Source organism: Hoplias malabaricus, chromosome Y (genome assembly GCF_029633855.1).
Source record: "Hoplias malabaricus isolate fHopMal1 chromosome Y, fHopMal1.hap1, whole genome shotgun sequence".
Classification (NCBI taxonomy): domain Eukaryota; kingdom Metazoa; phylum Chordata; class Actinopteri; order Characiformes; family Erythrinidae; genus Hoplias; species Hoplias malabaricus.
The window spans coordinates 28,916,571-28,936,570 of NC_089820.1; the positions used below are offsets into that span (position 1 = coordinate 28,916,571).

Sequence of the window (20,000 nt, forward strand, 5' to 3'; positions counted from 1 at the left end):
TCGTCAGAAAACATGTTATTTCTTACTAATTGAAGGAATAAGATTTAAAAGACTGTTGGTCCCCCCCCCAACGGTGTTGGGAAACTCTAATAGGCGTCTTGCCTGTGACGTAGATGGTGGACAACAACTCTAGAAGCTGCACTTAATTTAATGCAAAATGATGAAAAGGTGTGTTGTTTTTGGCTGCAATCATTCAATGTACAGTGGGACATCTGTGAACAAATGGCCCAAAGATCCCAAAATATCCAGAACATGAACTAAATTTGTCAACTTTAAACGAGCACTTTGGAAAGGACCATCCGCTCACTCCGTTATCTGTAGCTCATTTCACTGGCGCTTTTCCAACAATATGGGCATGTAAGGACACCAACGAAAGGTGTTCAAGAGCCTCTGTAACATGGAGGTAAACAGGGTAAGGACACTCACTTCGCCTGTTTTAGTTGGTGTTAGTTAACGTTAGCTTGACTTGCTAAACTCGGTGGCTCAGATTATACTCGGCTACGTAGCTGCATTACGGAGGTTTATAGTGTCGGATGAATTCCAGTTCGACTTCGATCACATTTACAAGAATAACGGTACCTCTAAATTTGAGTTTAGCTTATTGCTAGGCTATTGTCATGAATAACGTTGGTTATTTAGCTAGCTAGATACTGTCATAACAGTCAGTCATAACAGTGTTTTACCGCGGCGTTGTTCAAGAAGAAGAAAGACTAGAGGACTTTGACCCACTACCACAGCTAGAACTGGAGAAAATCATCTATTCGTCAAATTGTACGACCTGCACACTTGATGCAATACCAACAAAACTATTTAAAGAAGTATTACCAGTCATAATCAATCCCATTTTAACAATCATAAATTCATCCCTTAGACTAGGTCACATACCCAAAGCATTTAAACTAGCAGTTATTAAGCCCCTAATCAAAAAACCGAATCTTGATCCTAGTGTACTATCCAATTACAGACCCATCTCTAACCTTCCCTTCATATCTAAGATCTTAGAAAAAGTTGTGGCCCAACAACTTAGGTCATACTTGCATAAGAATAACATATATGAAAAATTTCAATCTGGTTTTAGGCCACACCATAGCACCGAAACAGCTTTAGTTAAGATAACAAACGACCTTCTTCTCGCCTCTGATCGAGGCTGCGTATCCATGCTAGTTCTACTAGACCTCAGTGCAGCTTTCGATACAATTGATCATACTATTCTGCTAGAAAGATTAAAAAACATGGTTGGAATAACAGGAACAGCCCTATCATGGTTTAAGTCTTACCTCACAGATCGCTATCAGTTTGTAAACGTAAATAATGTTTCTTCTACTCATACAAAAATGAGATTTGGAGTTCCCCAAGGCTCCATTTTAGGACCTTTACTATTCATATTATACATGCTGCCACTGGGCAGAGTTATTAGCAGGCATGGCATTACCTTCCACAGTTATGCAGATGACACACAGTTATACATATCAGCCAAACCAGATGACAAACCTACACTAAAGAAAATGGAGGACTGTGTTAAAGAAGTGAAGCATTGGATGTCATACAATTTCCTTCTGCTAAACAGCGACAAAACCGAGGTTCTCCTTCTAGGTCCAAAACCTGCTATAAATAAGGTATCAGATTTAATACATAATTTTGACTTCCCTGTTCTCCCGAGCTCATCAGCTAAAAATCTGGGTGTTATAATTGATTCAGATCTATCATTTGATCAGCATACAGGTAACATTACAAGAATAGCTTTCCTACATCTTCGGAACCTCGCTAAGTTAAGAAATTCCTTATCCCTCCCAGATGCGGAAAAATTAATTCACGCTTTTATTACATCAAGATTAGATTATTGCAATGCACTTTTATCAGGATGCTCCAGCAGAAACCTGAGTAAACTCCAGTTAATTCAAAATGCTGCAGCCAGGGTCCTCACTAAGACTAGAAAATTTGATCATATCAGTCCAGTCTTATCGGCCCTTCACTGGCTTCCAGTTAAATTCCGTATTGATTACAAAATTCTTTTACTCACGTATAAATCCTTACATGGTCTCGCCCCTGAATACCTGCGAGACCTCATCACACACTATGAACCACCAAGATTACTCAGATCTCAGGGCGCCGGCCTCTTACTAGTACCCAGAATTCATAAGACTTCAGCGGGGGGGAAAGCCTTCTCCTACAAAGCCCCTCAGCTCTGGAACAATCTTCCAGCTAGTGTTCGGGACGCAGACACAGTCACTATGTTTAAGTCTAGGCTCAAAACACACTTGTTCAGTTTAGCCTTTGGCAACTAACCTCTGTCTAGTTTAAGGTTGTCGTTTCAGGAACTCATGGACATGGAGAATCAGGGTAAACCTGGATGATGTGCTCACAATTTCTCTTGCTTGGAACGAAAGGATGTCTTTGCCTGAGCTCCTTCTGGTTTCCCTACTCCCAGTCTGTTACAGTCTGATCCGTCACTACACTAAAATATTCACATGCTCTTATTCTCTGCTGCACTCAACTAAACTAACTGCTTCCCTTTTACTGTTTTACTGTTTTTTTCTGAGAGAATGGTGGCCCACTGATGGAAGACTGTTTGCTGGATTCTCCTGCAGACCAGACCAGCTGCTCACCTTATTATTATTATTATTATTATTATTATTATTATTATGTAGCATAATGACACTTCATTGGTGATCATTTAAAATTCAATCTATAGTTTGATCAGAGGAGGATGGGTCCCCTTTGTGAGTCTTGGTTCCTCCCAAGGTTTCTTCCTCCAGCCTCGAGGGAGTTTTTCCTTGCCACTGTCGCCTTCGGCTTGCTTGCATTGGGCTTTTATTTAAATGTTCTGTTTTGAAACTGTGAAGCTGCTTTGTGACAACGTCAGTTGTAAAAAGCGCTATACAAATAAATTTGATTTGATTTGATTCAGCTGTTGTCCACCAGTGACGTCACGGTCGCGTTCGAGAATTTCCGTAGAGAGCTCGGGTTTTTCCGTCAATAGAATAAAATTGTCAGTTTTAAAGCAAATTAAGCTGCTATTTTCATTTTATTTCATACTTATATATGTCAGTAACTACAATAATGTGAAATATTCATGGAGGTCCATTAAGTGGTGCTTAGCCTTTAAAGCAAGGCAAGTTTATTTATAGAGCACCTTTCATACAAAAGTCATTCAAAGTGCTCCACAGATGAAACAGTTAAATTAAAAGCCAGAATAAAAATCATAAAAGTCCAATAAAACAATTAAAATATTGCAGTAAAATAAATACATAAAAAGAGTAAAATGATTAAATGATTAAAAATTATTAAAACAATTTAAAATGATACAATAAAAGAAAAGAACTAGTGCCGTTACTGAATGAAAAGTGCAGTTTAAAGTTGCTGTCTGCACAGTTTTGCCAGGGAACGGTGTTGGTTTTACTTTGGGAAAAGCCAGCGGAAAAGTTTTACCAACTTTGGAGGTTTTTGAAGCTCCAAGTGTTGCGTATTTGTCGTCTGATGTCGGTAATGATCATCCCGAAGTTTTCCCCGTATTTTAAACGTAATTTTTAATTAGGATTAGTGTCATTCGCTAGACTAGTTGTTTTGTTTTCTTTATCCCTTTGCCACCGTCCTCAATCCATGCCTTGCCTTGCCTATTCATCCTCTGTGTTCATCTCAGTATTTCTACCCAGTGTTTGTGTCTCTGTGAAAAATAAGGAATAGCATTATATACAGTGTACAGCCTTCTCATAAACATTAGTGAGGTGTGGTGCTGATGTGAGAGATTAGGTCTGGATCACATATCTTACTGGATAGAGCTCCATCACTCAGGCCAGTGCTAGGGGCTCAACTCTAAACCGAACGCAGCATGGTGATCTCAAGCTCATGTGCAGCAGCTTCACAGCGTCTCATTACACTGCCTGTCCGTCTGTGGAGATTACACAGTCTACGCATACTGAGTGCAGCTTATAGCAGTGGAAATCACTAATTACACACACACACACACACGCTGTCGGAAGGTCAGGGTGAGGTTTAGCTCATTTGAGAGCAGCCATGGATGAAGAGCGGAACGTGAGCATGGCGTGAGCGTTAGCTTAGTGGCGTTTAGCCTCTGTCATAAAAGAGAGAGTTTGGGGAAATTAGAGAAGCGTGGTGATGCGCTTCAGAAGATTTCAGCTCCCAGCTGTGAGTGTGTGTTTGTGTGTGTGTGTGTGAGAGAGAGAGAGAGAGAGCGTGTGAGTGTTAGTTCCTGTCTCTGTGAGTGTGTGCCTGTGTGAGTTTGTGTTTGTGTGTGTGCCTGTGTCATTTCTCGGTTTTAGTTTCTTTGCTTTTAGAGATGATGCAATTCACCTGGGCAAAACACACACACACACACACACACACACACACACACACAAACGTGTGATTCACACAGTGCTACTATTTGCATTTTATTGCCTTGTTCAGAGCAATGACAATATCTCTGTCCCAATCCTAGTGAGCTCCCTAAGTAGGCGCTGACTCCATAGGCAGCTGCTTAAGTCAGCAGCGTTCTGACGGACGTCTTCCTCATGAGGCTGATTATAGAGCTGCTGTAGTCAGAGAGTGATGATGCCAGAGCTTGTTCCCGCCCCCCCGCACTCAACAAGTGTTTACTTCCCTCAGCCACTAGCATCGCATCACTGTCATCGCCGCTGAGGAATGGTTCAATGGCACCTTAAAATTCAGCCAGATTAAGGTATCTCAGTAGGCAGTGTATTTAAGGTGCCCAGTAATTGGGAGAGCCTAGGTCTCCTATGTTGACAGCTCACTAGGTTTTGGGACAGAGCCAATAAAGCTGCATCTATCTATACACTGACACTAACACACACACACACACACACACACACAAGCACATCTCGAATCTGTCAGTTTTGGGGACATTACACAGACATCTGTTCATGTTGTGGAATGTTACCTTTAATGTTTCTGTATGTTCCACTGGTTTAACTCCAACCTTAACATTAACCTTAATCTTTAAATGTAATGATTACATTGTGGGGACCCACAGTGCGAGAGTATAAGCAGGGTTCAGTCCCCACAGTTATTTAGAGCTACACTGAAGAGATTAAACCCTGCTCTGCGTCAGTGTTCATTTTCACAGCTGATTTTAATTTAGGTTTAGTCTAGTTTTTTTTTTTTTTCTTTAATTGCCCCAACACCACCTCTTCTTTGGAGGAACAGTTAACCTTTATTTGTGGTCATACATTTAGCAAAACAGTCCATTTAAGGAGAGGACATAGTAAACATGTTAAACGTTGAAATATTAATGTGGTAATAAAATAAACAAAAGAAACAGATTAAAAAAAAACTACTGATTGTGGAAAAAGAAAGAAGGAGCAAAGTGCAGAAAGAAAATAATAAAAGAATAGTGAGAGAAAGAAAAAAAAAGCCTGGTTTTAGTCTAGGAAATTTCAGTCCAATAAATTATAATAAACAATAGTTTAAACGTTATCTTACATTTGAAATTGTTAACTACTGCTATAAACGGTTCAGAACTGGGCCACTTTTTGTGCACTTACGATGAAACACAATTCATCCATTGTCTGTGAACCTTATCCAGTTCAGGGTGGCAGTGGGTCTGGAGCCTAACCAGAATCAATGGGCGCAAAGGAAGAACACATCCTGGAGGGGGCACCAGTCCTTCACAGGGCGACACACACGCACACATTCACTCACACACTCACACCTACACACACTTTTGAGTCTCCAATCCAACTTCCAATGTGTGTATTTGGAACGTGGGAGGAAACCAGAGCACCCGGAGGAAACCCACGCAGACACAGAGAGAACACACCACACTCCTCACAAACAGTCACCCGGAGGAAACCCACACAAACACAGAGAGAACGCACCACACTCCTCATAGACAGTAACCCGGAGGAAACCCACACAGACACCAAGAGAACACACCACACTCCTCACAGACAGTCACCCGGAGGAAAACCACGCAGACACAGAGAGAACACACAACACTCCTCACAGACAGTCACCCGGAGGAAACCTACACAGACACAGGGAGAACACACCACACTCCTCACAGACAGTCACCCGGAGGAAATCCACGCAGACACAGAGAGAACACACCACACTCCTCACAGACAGTCACCCGGAGGAAACCCACGCAGACACAGGGAGAACGCACCACTCTCCTCACAGACAGTCACCCGGAGGAAAACCACGCAGACACAGAGAGAACACACCACACTCCTCACAGACAGTCACCCGGAGGAAACCCACACAGACACAGGGAGAACACACCACACTCCTCACAGACAGTCACCCGGAGGAAACCCACACAGACACAGAGAGAACACACCACACTCCTCACAGACAGTCACCCGGAGGAAATCCACGCAGACACAGAGAGAACACACCACACTCCTCACAGACAGTCACCTGGAGTGGGACTTGAACCCACAACCTCCAGGACCCTGGAGCTGTGAAAGAGACCTGCTGCTCCACTGTGTCACACTCAAATATATTGACTAACATTTATTTAATGTTAATCTTTTAAGTTCAAAGTGTAAACTACACTGTACAAACACACAGCTCCTCACTCCCTCTACAGTGAACTACATCAGTCATAAACTACACTGTACACACACAGCTCCTCACTCCCTCTACAGTGAGGAAATATCTGTGGGATCAGTGGCTCTTGTTCAGTGAAGGCTGAAGAGACACTCGTACAGAAAATTCTACAGGGCACTTTCACACAGTTATATATATCACACACACACACACACACACACACACACACACACACACCCTAAAGCATACGACAAAAATACAGAGCACACAGCTCCTGGTCTCTTTAGAGCATTAGGACTATAATATACATAGGACTGTGAGCTTCAGTGTGTGTAAGTTTATATTTGTCTGTTTATAATTCTCTGAGCTATAACACACACACACACACACACACGCTCTTACTAATCTGCCTCTGTTCCCTCTGTGTGAGCTATTCCTGATTTCACCTGCACTTCATAAACAGAGGGAAATTTAGTGCAATGCTCCTCTGCAGCCCCCACAGAGAGAGAGAGAGAGAGAGAGAGAGAGAGAGAGAGAGAGAGAGAGAGAACAGAGAGAGAGGGAGAGAGAGAGAGAGGGGCAGAGGAGAGTTGTGGTTAAACCAACAGCAGCTCTGTGAAGGACAAAGCCCTGGTTCTCTGAAGAACACGAAGAGTCTAACCCTGAACAGAACCTGAAGGAGCCATCTGTGTGGAACACTGGGTTCAGAGACGGAGCCGGTGTGAGTTTGTCATCCAGAACCAGGACGTTGTGTTTAAAATATCGTCCAAATTTAGAACTAAACAAGACTTAGTGTCGATATTAATGAGAAATCCACATTTTTCAGCCTGCCAACGTTCTCCCCCACTGTCATCACACACACACACACACACACACACACACACACACACACACACACAGATCTTTTATAGCTCTTCTACTTTCTCTTTATGAAATAAAGACAGGTTTTTTTTGGCGTGTTTAGGAGGAACCATCTGCATGCATTATTGATCAATCTGCCTGTTCTCATCAGCAGATCCCTCCAAAAAATAATAATATAATCACAGCTTGGGAATCAAACATATTACAGTCCAGCCCCCACAGAGAGAGAGAGAGAGAGAGAGAGAGAGAGTGAGAGAGAGAGAGAGAGAGAGAGAGAGAGAGAGACAGAGAGAGAGAGAGAGAGAGAGAGAGAGAGAGAGAGAGAGAGAGAGAGACCAACACTGCATTTAAAAAAACACACCATCATTAAAGGGACATATTCCCCCTCGTCTCCACAGAGGAACACAGTTCTGTTTCTTAATGAAACGTCTGTGACCTGCTTTGGTCCAAACCCCACGAGCCCCACAGCAGTGTTCTCCCCCTGTGTAAACAGCCCTGTTCAGAACGCCCGTTTTCAGCACCTGTTCCTTTAAATGATAATGAGCCGCTCGCTGTTCACCCCGACCCCGAGCGCACAGCAGTGAGGAGCGAGGAGCAGAAGCTCTGGTTTTTACCCGTTTTCACTCTGTTCTCTTTCTTCTCCGTTCTCGTTTATAATTTAAAACTGCCTTTATTCTAAATTAAACTTTAGTGCTGCATTGTTTCATCCACAGAATTAATTCAATTTCTAATGATTTTATTTTATTAAGAATAGGTTTAGAACGAGGCACTGCACCCTGTGTTATAAACACACACACACACACACACACACACACACAAATACACACACTCACACACACTCAGGCAGTGTTTAGATGGAGATAAAGTGTGTAAATGGTTTGGCTGTCAGTAAACATGCTTTATTGACCGAGTCCCATTAACCTCATTCACTCTGAGCAAACGGCTAACAGACTGCCTGCAGCACACACACACACACACACACACACAAATACAATACACTGAGCATACATGAAGTGTTTTAGATGCTCAGTCATTTGAGTCAGTTACATTTGAGTGTGTGTCAGAAAGAGAGAGAGAGAGAGAGAGAGAGAGACAAAGAGAGTCAAAGAGAAAAGGAAAGAAAAACAAAGCCATAAAAGAGGATCAAAAGGGGAAAGAAAGGGCAGAAATAGAGAGGGGAAGAAAAACAGGATGAAAAAGAGAGAAAATAGAGAGAACCTGAAGTGACACAAGAATTAACCTGAAAGAGGTAAAGGCAGGAAGAAAAATGGAAACAGTATCAAAAAAGAAAGAAAGAAAGAAATATAAAAGGAAAAAGAAAGAAAAATAAATAAAGAAAGAAGAGGAAGATAGGGATGAGTAGTGACTGCTCCTGAGAGAATGATACTCTATAAGCCACACACAGAGAAAGAATGATATGAATTTAGCGGGAGCAGCTGCACATGAGCCTACAGTCACCAGGCCCAGTTCCTCAGGGACGAGCTGATCCCCAACATCAGCACCACACCTCACTGATGTTTATGTGAAGGCTGACTGCCATCAGACTCTCACAGCAATGTCCTGGTGTCTGGGGTAAACCCTTCCCAGACGAGTAGCCCACAATAAAGCTATAATAAAACGAATAAAACAGAAAATAAAAACCTCAGAGCCACCAGTAGGGGGCGTTCTGACCCGACTGCAGACGCTGTCATCAGAATAAATAAATAAAATCACTATCTCTCTCTCCCTCTCTCTCTTTCCCTCCTCTCTTCATCTTCCCTCGCTCTATTCTTCCTGACAGCTCGGGCCTGCATCGGGAGCAGCTCTAAAGCGAAGGAAGCAATTTTCCCGCCGCTGAATAAAAACCGCGCCCGGACAATTACGGCCCGCTCTGACAGCTTTAGAGCCGCGGACCAGTCGTAAATCCTCGGCTCCACAACACTCCGGGGACTCTCTCGGGATATTCCCGCATAAATCCCGGGAAAACATGCAACCTCTCGCCTCGCCGAGGTTTTGGGAGAAACTGCAGATCTAAGGATCCTCCCGAAGGAATGTGAGCTAATTTGAGCCGGAGGGGAATGGTACAACTCCGAGAAGAGTCTGGAGGGAGGAGGACAGAGGGGAGGAGGAGAGGGGTTGGAGGACAGAGGGTGGAGAAGAGAGGAGAGATGGTGGAGGAGAGAGGGAAGGAGGAGAGAGGGGTGGAGAAGAGAGGGGAGGAGGAGAGGGGGTGGAGGAGAGAGGGGAGGAGGAGAGAGGGTGGACGAGAGAGGGGTGGAGGATAGAGGGTTGAGGAGAGAGGGGAGGAGGAGAGGGTAAGAGGAGAGGGGAGGAGGAGAGAGGGGAAGAGGAGAGGGTAGGAGGAGAGGGGAGGAGGAAAGGGGAGGAGGAGAGAGGGGAGGAGGAGAGAGGGTGGAGGAGAGAGGGGAGTAAAAGAGAGGGTTGAGGAGAGAGGGGAGGAGGAGAGGGGGTGGAGGAGAGCGGAGAGGAGGAGAGAGGGGGTGGAGGAGAGAAGGGAGGAGAGAGGGGAGGAGGAGAGGGGGTGGAGGAGAGAGGGTGGAGGAGAGAGGGGAGGAGGAGAGAGGGTGGAGGAGAGAGGGGAGGAGGAGAGATGTGGAGGAGAGAGGGGAGGAGGAGAGAGTAGGAGGAGAGGGGGTGGAGGAGAGAGGGGAGGAGGAGAGGGGAGGAGGAGAGAGGGTTGAGGAGAGAGGGGAGGAGAGAGGGGAGGAGGAGAGGGGGTGGAGGAGAGCGGAGAGGAGGAGAGAGGGGGTGGAGGAGAGAAGGGAGGAGAGAGGGGAGGAGGAGAGGGGGTGGAGGAGAGAGGGTGGAGGAGAGAGGGGAGGAGGAGAGAGGGTGGAGGAGAGAGGGGAGGAGGAGAGATGTGGAGGAGAGAGGGGAGGAGGAGAGAGTAGGAGGAGAGGGGGTGGAGGAGAGAGGGGAGGAGAGAGGGGAGGAGGAGAGGGGGTGGAGGAGAGAGGGGAGGAGGAGAGAGGGGGTGGAGTAGAGGGGAGGAGGAGAGAGGGGAGGAGGGGAGGGGGTGGAGGAGAGAGGGGAGGAGGAGAGGGTAGGAGGAGAGGGGGTGGAGGAGAGAGGGGAGGAGGAGAGGGGAGGAGGAGAGAGGGGTGGAGGAGAGAGGGAGAGAAAGATAGATGTACAAAGAGAAAGCATGTTATATTTAATTGAATTCACAGAGAAAGAGAGAAAGAAAGAGACAGAGAAAAAGGAAATAGAGAAAGAAACAGACAACAAGAGAGAGATAGAGTGAGAAAGATTTTTTAATCAATCTTTTTTACCTAAACCTCCTTCAGAGCAAGAGGAAAAGTCACTGGGAGAAACCAAGCAGAACCTCACTACACGAACATCACGAGGAAACTCTGAGTGGAACCAAAGCTAGAAAACACAAGGAGGAACCAAGACTCAAAAGCAGAAGCTGTCCTAGAGCACAAAAGAGAACAACTGAGAAGAACCATGAGTGAATTTGAGAATCTCCATTGGAACAAGTGGAAGAACCATGGAAGAGAACCACAATTGAAAAGAACTACAACAGAAGAACCAAGACTCTGTTTTCACTGTTTAATCTAGGCCCTTGGCTCAGGTCCCAGGTTCAATCACCATGACCAGCAGTTCTTTTGGATGCAGGTTTTATTGAGGGATCTCAGTCAGTCTCTCTGGATCATTCAGTCAATCAGAGACAGATCCTCTCTCTAAAGACTGGTTCATAGTTAACACGGACGCGGCAATTGGTGAATGGCTACAGCGGCCAAAATGGAACAGCGGCACATTACATGGAGAAAAGGCAACAGCACCTTCACTCGTTGGCAAGAGAATGTTTTTTAGGAGTTGGGAAAGGGGGATGGACAAAAGTGAATTGCTTCTCTCAGATGCATTAGATTGTGGAAACTGTTTTCAGACTCTTCTCACTCTTCAGACTGTTCTCATTGTTCAGACTGTTCTCACTCTTCAGACTGTTCTGACTGTTCTCACTGTTTAGACTGTTCTCACTCTTCAGACTGTTCTCACTGTTCAGACTGTTCTCACTCTTCAGACTGTTCTCATTGTTCAGACTGTTCTCACTCTTCAGACTGTTCTCACTCTTCAGACTGTTCAGACTGTTCTCACTCTTCAGACTGTTCTCATTGTTCAAACTGTTCTCATTGTTCAAACTGTTCTCACTTTTAAGACTGTTCTCATTGTTCAGACTGTTCTCACTCTTCTGACTGTTCTGACTCTTCAGACTGTTCTGACTGTTCACATTCTTCTGACTGTTCTCACTCTTCAGACTGTTCTGACTGGTCTCACTCTGCAGACTGTTCTCAATGTTCAGACTGTGCTCACTCTTCAGACTGTTCTGACTGTTCTCACTCTTCAGACTGTTCTCATTGTTCAGACTGTTCTCACTCTTCTGACTGTTCTCACTCTTCAAACTGGTCTCACTCTTCAGACTGTTCTCACTCTTCAGACTGCTCTGTCTGTTCTCACTCTTCAGACTGTTTTCAATCTTCAGACTGTTCAGACTGGTCTCACTCTTCAGACTGTTCTGACTGTTCTCACTCTTCAGACTGTTCTCGTTGTTCAGACTGTTCTCACTCTTCTGACTGTTCTCACTCTTCAAACTGTTCTGACTCTTCAGACTGTTCTGACTGTTCTCATTCTTCTGACTGTTCTCACTCTTCTGATTGTTCTAAATCTTCAGAATGTCCTGACTGTTCTCACTCTTCAGACTGCTCTGTCTGTTCTCACTCTTCAGACTGTTTTCACTCTTCAGACTGTTCTCACTCTTCTGACTGTTCTCACTCTTCAAACTGTTCTGACTGTTCTCATTCTTCTGATTGTTCTCACTCTTCTGACTGTTCTAAATCTTCAGAATGTCCTGACTGTTTTCACTCTTCACACTATTCTGACTGTTCTCACTCTTCAGACTGTTTTGACTGTTCTCACTCGTCTGACTATTCTCACTCTTCTGACTGTTCTCACTGTTCTGACTGTTCTCACTCTTCTGACTGTTCTCACTCTTCAGACGGTTCTCACTCTTCAGACGGTTCTGACTGTTCTCACTCTTCTGACTGTTCTCATTGTTCATACTGTTCTCACTCTTCAGACTGTTCTGATTGTTCTCACTCTTCAGACCTGTTCTCACTGTTCTCAATCTTCAGAGTGTTCTGACTGTTCTCACTCTTCAGACTGTTCTGAGTGATTACACTGTTCTGACTGTCCTGTTCAGACTGTTCTCACTCTTCAGACTGTTCTTTTCTCACAGTTCAGACTGTTCTGTTGTCAGAAGTGCTGCATTCTGACTCAAACTTAAGAGATTGAACAGTGGTACTGTATGTTCCAGAGTAAAGGTCCACTATCACTGCCACCATATGACATAACTGCACAGTGTGACCTGCCTGTAGCCTGAGGTTCACAATTTTTTTTTAAATAACTATGTTTTGTTTGTTTTTTACCTCATGTCCCAATAATTTAGAGTAATGTATCACACTAAGGCTGGGGTTCCTTTTAAGGGCAAGGTGTGTTAAACACGAAATAATGAATAACGAGATCTGACCTCTCATTGGACGAGCTGGACCTCCTCTGGCAGAACATGGACAGGGAGGAGGAGCCTGGAGCCACTTCCTGTTTGATTTCCCACAATGCCGGGCTGCTGGGCTTCACTGCCACAAAGTCAATGCCTTCACCATACTGCGCCCTGGTAAACAAACACAAACACAGCTCTGTAAACAAACACAGATTAGTAAACAAACACAAACACAGCTCTATAAACAGACACAGCTTAGTAAATAAACACAAACACAGCTCTGTAAACAAAGACAGCTTAGTAAACAAACACAAACACAGCTCTGTAAACAGACACAGCTTAGTAAATAAACACATACACAGCTCTGTAAACAAACACAGCTCTGTAAACAGACACAGCTTAGTAAATAAACACATACACAGCTCTGTAAACAGACACAGCTTATTAAATAAACACATACTGTAAACAAACACAGCTCAGTAAAGCAATACAAACACAGCTCTGTAGACAAACATAGCTTTGTAAATAAACACAAACACAGCTTAGTAAACAAACACAAACAGCTCTGTAAACAAACACAGCTTATTAAATAAACACAAAGACAGCTCAGCAAACAAACACAAACACAGCTCTGTAAACAAACAAACGCCACCCAGTAGAAAATACACAGTACAGACATTGTAGAGCAAAGCTAAATTGTAGATTTATTTTAAAGTTTCTGCACAGTTTTCTTTCAAATTAAGAGCACTGTATACATTACAGTGTTATTAATAACAAAACTGTGGGAGTAAGACCACACCCAAACTCTCCTCAACCCTATATATACCCTCCAAACATGCTCCCACCTCCACCCCGTCTCCACCTGTTTCTTCTCTTGTGTTCACCTGTCTAACGCCACCCTGAACTCCCCCTCCCTGTTTTAGTCATCAGGGGCGTGGTCCGTACCAGCAAAGTGCAGCTGGACCACCAGTCCGTACACCTACCACTGTGCACTTACCACTGTTCATCACCACTGTACACCTACCACCGTACATCTACCACTGTACACCTACCACCGTACACCTACCACAGTACACCTACCACCGTACACCTACCACTGTACATCACCACTGTACACCTACCACCGTACACCTACCACTGTACACCTACCACCGTACACCTACCACTGTGCACCTACCACTGTACATCACCACCGTACACCTACCACTGTACACCTACCACCGTACACCTACCACCGTACACCTACCACTGTACACCGACCACAGTACACCTACCACTGTGCACCTACCACTGTACATCACCACCGTACACCTACCACCGTACACCTACCACTGTACACCTACCACAGTACACCTACCACAGTACATCACCACTGTACACCTACCACCATACACCTACCACTGTACACCTACCACAGTACACCTACCACTGTACATCACCACTGTACACCTACCACCATACACCTACCACAGTACACCTACCACTGTACACCTACCACCGTACACCTACCAATGTACATCACCACTGTACACCTACCACCGTACACCTACCACTGTACATCACCATTGTACACCTACCACCGTACACCTACCACTGTACACTTACCACCATACACCTACCACTGTGCACCTACCACTGTACATCACCACCGTACACCTACCACAGTACATCACCACTGTACACTTACCACCATACACCTACCACTGTACACCTACCACTGTACACCTACCACAGTACACCTACCACCATACACCTACCACTGTACACCTACCACAGTACACCTTCCACTGTACACCTACCACAGTACACCTACCACTGTACACCTACCACCGTACAGCTACCACTGTACATCACCACTGTACACCTACCACTGTACACCTACCACTGTACACCTACAACTGTACACCTAGCACCGTACACCTACCACTGTACATCACCACTGTACACCTACCACTGTACACCTACCACCGTACACCTACCACTGTACATCACCACTGTACACCTACCACCGTACACCTACCACTGTACACCTACCACAGTACACCTACCACTGTACATCACCACTGTACACCTACCACCGTATACCTACCACCGTACACCTACCACTGTACATCACCACTGTACACCTACCACTGTGCACCTACCACTGTACATCACCACCGTACACCTACCACTGTACACCTACCACTGTACACCAACCACTGTACACCTACCACCGTACACCTACCACAGTACACCTACCACCGTACACCTACCACTGTACACCTACCACTGAACACCTACCACTCTACACCTACCACTGTACACCTACCACTGTACACCTACCACTCTACACCTACCACAGTACACCTACCACCGTACACCTACCACTGTACATCACCACTGTACACCTACCACCGTACACCTACCACTGTACACCTACCAGCGTACACCTACCACCGTACACCGACCACTCTACACCTACCACTGTACACCTACCACAGTACACCTACCACCGTACACCTACCACTGTACATCACCACTGTACACCTACCAATGTACACCTACCACTGTACACCTACCACAGTACACCTACCACTGTACACCTACCACAGTACACCTACCACTGTACACCTGACACCGTCCCCTCATGTTCTTTCACTGGAACTGGTAAGTGTTTAGAGACTGAGTTTATCGCTTTGACTCTGGGCACATGACATGTTTGTGATACATGTGTTTTGCTCCGAGTGTGTGTGTGTGTGTGTGTGTGTGTGTGTGTGTGTGTGTTTCCCTCAACACTGCCATCTCCATTTATCCCTTTGACGCCACACTGCTTTATTAAAGCACAACTTCATTACACACTGACCTTGGACATATCACACACACACACAAACACGCACACACACACACACACACACACACACACACACACACACACACACACACACACACAGGTCCATAGCAAAAGCTGTTTATTCTTCTTTTCTTTAATTCTCTCTGTTCCTCCCTCTGCTGTCTTTCATTTGTAAAGGAGCAACGGGGCTGAGGCCGCTTTACAGACAATAATGAAAACTCCATCTACTCTGTTTAAACTCACAAAAGAGCCACAATTATCTCCTCAAAACAACTCCGGGGATATTACACACATACACACACACACACACACACACACACAAAGAGTGAGTGAGAGAGAGAGAGAGAGAGAGAGAGAGAGAGAGAGAGAGAGAGAGAGAGAGAGAGAGAGAGAGCGACACTCAAACACACACCTGCTTTAATGACAAATGAAAAACCTCCAGCTTTAATTTCTGCTTCATAATTTAAAGTAGTCACTGAATAAAATCACTTGCTGTCTCTGAGCGGCGTTACTTTTTATGCTCCTTTAAAACAATCCATTTAAACGCAGGGAACGGAGAAGATAAAGCAGTTAAATAAGAATCCATAAAGCCATAAAGCACAGCTCCACAACTTGCCGTGATTATACCTCCGCGCTCTGCTGCTGCTTTACACACGCTCTGAGACGGAACCAGATTACTGATGTTCTTCCTCTAAATAAACACCACCGAGCACTTGGGGTGGGGACGTGTGTGTGTGTGTGTGTGTGTGGGTGGTCCCTTAAACCTTAGAGAAGTGGGCTTGGGACCAGAAGGTTCAAACACAGCTCTGTAAACAAACAAACGCCACCCAGTAGAAAATACACAGTACAGACATTGTAGAGCAAAGCTAAATTGTAGATTTATTTTAAAGTTTCTGCACAGTTTTCTTTCAAATTAAGAGCACTGTATACATTACAGTGTTATTAAGAGAGAGAGAGAGAGAGAGAGAGAGAGAGAGAGAGAGAGAGAGCGACACTCAAACACACACCTGCTTTAATGACAAATGAAAAACCTCCAGCTTTAATTTCTGCTTCATAATTTAAAGTAGTCACTGAATAAAATCACTTGCTGTCTCTGAGCGGCGTTACTTTTTATGCTCCTTTAAAACAATCCATTTAAACGCAGGGAACGGAGAAGATAAAGCAGTTAAATAAGAATCCATAAAGCCATAAAGCACAGCTCCACAACTTGCCGTGATTATACCTTAGTTACTCAGTTCTCAGTTTAGTCCCCCAGACTGTCATGGAATGAACAGCTCTTTCTCCTCTCTCAACATCTCCAGCTTTACACGGCTCATTAATATTCATCTTAATATTCCATTCATGTAAATTGCAGGGACTTGGCTTTCTCCAGCTGCACATGAGACAAAGGTCACCATGCTCAAGCACTGGTCAGAGGAGTATAAACCTCCCAGCACTGGGCTCTGGAACAGTGGAACTGTGTTCTGTGGAGAGATGGAGCTCAGGAGGAATCAGGAGCCCAGGAACATCAGGAGGAGCTGTGTGATCCATTCATTCATTGTCTGTTACCCTTATCCAGTTCAGGGTCACGGTGGGTCTGGAGCCTACACAGAATCACTGGGTGCAAGGCAGGAACACACCCTTGGGTGCCAGTCCTTCACAGGGCTCATCACACACTCACACATTCACTCACACAATCACACCTACGGACACTTTTGAGTCTCCAATCCACCTACCAACGTGTGTTTTTGGAGCGTGGGAGGAAACCGGAGCACCTGGAGGAAACCCACGCAGACACAGAGAGAACACACCACACTCCTCACAGACAGTCACCTGGAGGAAACCCACACAGACACAGGGAGAACACACCACACTCCTCACAGACAGTCACCCGGAGGAAACCCAAGCAGACACAGGGAGAACACACCACACTCCTGACAGACAGTCACCCGGAGGAAACCCACGCAGACACAGGGAGAACACACCACACTCCTCACAGACAGTCACCCGGAGGAAACCCACGCAGACACAGGGAGAACACACCACACTCCTCACAGACAGTCACCCGGAGGAAACCCAAGCAGACACAGGGAGAACACACCACACTCCTCACAGACAGTCACCCGGAGGAAACCCACGCAGACACAGGGAGAACACACCACACTCCTCACAGACAGTCACCCGGAGCGGGGCTCGAACTCACAACCTTCAGGACCCTGGAGCTGTTTCAGAGACAGTACCTGCTGCTCCACCGTGCCATCCGTGTTTGTGATCCAGGGCTTCATTAATTATACATTTGGTGTACTCTGTTTATCATACAATTGTGTACTCTCTCTCTCTCTCTCTCTCTCTCTCTCTCTCTCACACACACACACACACACACACACATAAACACATGCAAATGTGCACACAGACACACACCCACTTCCTTAGACAGTGGTTATTGTAAGATTTATGGCTTTCAACTCCTGTGTGTTTTTGTGTTTGCATTGAGAGGGAGTGGAGAGAGTGAAAGAGACGTGAAAGTGGGGAACAGAGGAAGGTAGAGAGAGAGAGAGAGAGAGAGAGAGAGAGAGAGAGAGATGGAGAAAAAGGACATTTCTATTTAAATTAAAGAGGATTCAGATCATTCTTTCTGCAGTTCCTCAGTTTTCAGACGGCAGCAGAGCAGTGGAATGGAGTTCCTGTGTTCCCTGTTAGACAGCTCCAGCACCCACTACAGACAGCAGCACAAAGGGAAAGGCACGTCACATCTCTCTCTCTCTCTCCTTTCTCTCTCTCTCTCTCTCTGTCTCTCGTTCTCTCTCCTTTCTCCCTCTCTCTCTCTCTCGTTCTCTCTCCTTTTTCCCTCTCTCTCCTATCTCTCTCTCTCTCTCTCACTTTGTCTCTCCTTTCTCTATTTCTCTCTCTCTCCCTCTCTCACACACTTTTTCTCTCACTCTCTCTCTCTCTCTCACACTTTGTCTTTCCTTTCTCTATTTCTCTCTCTCTCTCCCTCTCTCACACACTTTTTCTCTCACTCTCTCTCTCTCTCTCTCTCTCTCTCTCTGCGCGTGCGCACGGTTTGTCCGTGGTGGCGTGTGGAGGTTTCTGGCGTTTTTGCCAACTTTTCTGATTCTCTTGACTTTCTATTTTCTATCCTTTATTTCAATTTCTTTATGAGAGCTCAGTGAGGTGTTTGGTACTAAACTGTTTTTGGCCGGTGGTGAGGAGTTTGTGGCTGGAGTCATGGCCTCTGAGGCCGGTGTGGAGACGCCGTCTCCCCGCCATGGCGTCAGGTGTGTCCCGGAGAGTGAGGCGACGATAGCGGAGGTTGTGTTAGCGGTCGGGGAGCAGGTTGGATATGAGAATATTGAATCGGCTTCTCGAATGGACAAAGCGGTGGTAGTGTTTTTGGAGAAGGAGAGCTGTGTAAGCGGCCTGATTAATTCGGGGATCCGAATGGTGCAGGTGCAGGTCAGCCCTGTGCATGCACCCGCGACCCGCATTGTGGTTTCGAATGTCCCGCTCGGGTTTAAACATCCACTGATTAAACATGTCATGTCTTTTAGGAGGCAGATTTTCATGGTTTTAAACAACCGAGATCAAACTTTAAACTTAAGTTTTAGAGTTAGACACGAGGAGGGCTCGTACATAGTGTTCGCGAGTACAGAAAAACTCCGCTGTTTTGAGTGTGGAGACATCGGCCATAAACAGTTCGGCTGCCCGCACAGAAAAGAGCAGCAGGAGGGGCATAGGAATAAACAGAGTGATTTAATGGAGGGGCAGCAGGTGGGTGATAAGAATGAACGGAATGGTTTAATGGAAGAGCAGCAGGTAGGGGACAGTGGTGGGGAGGTGGTTGAGGAGGTAGCTGAGGTGGTAGCTGAGGTCTCGGGGCCTGAGAGGAGGCCTGAACCCGTCAGCTCTGCAGGTGTGGAGGGGGTAGATGGGGATGGGACTGAGGCCTCCATAAATGTAACCCTTAACAGTGGTGAGGATGATGTGAATGTTAGCAATGCATCTGTGAACACACCCAGTGACCCCACTGACTCGGTCGGGCCTAGTGTCAGCACCCACAGAAAGGCCCGGTGTAAAACTGATAAACCCGTGGAGGAAGATGGACAGTCAGTTTTGAAGAAGGATGACGTTATTGTGGGCCGTGTGCGTGATGAGTGTCTCGGTGACTCGGTGGACGCTGTGCTGGACTCTGAGGAGGACAGCGTGGTATCAGACTGTTCAGGGCTGTCTGAATTGCCTGTCAGTGTGTCCTGTAGACCGGGCTCTTCGACTCAGGCCGGTCCGTCTGAAGCCTCGTCTGAAACAACTGAACCCCCAGTG

At 45.6% G+C, this 20,000-nt stretch overlaps 1 protein-coding gene across 1 annotated transcript in view; it reads right to left on the minus strand.

Moving 5' to 3' along the window:
- Positions 1–20,000, minus strand: part of LOC136678746 (transmembrane protein 132C-like) — a 282,915-nt gene that overhangs the window by 131,331 nt on the left and 131,584 nt on the right. Inside the window, exon 4 of the mRNA XM_066656872.1 lies at positions 12,899–13,039. Within this exon, the coding sequence (XP_066512969.1) occupies positions 12,899–13,039 (141 nt within the window). The remainder of the gene's footprint in view (positions 1–12,898; positions 13,040–20,000) is intronic.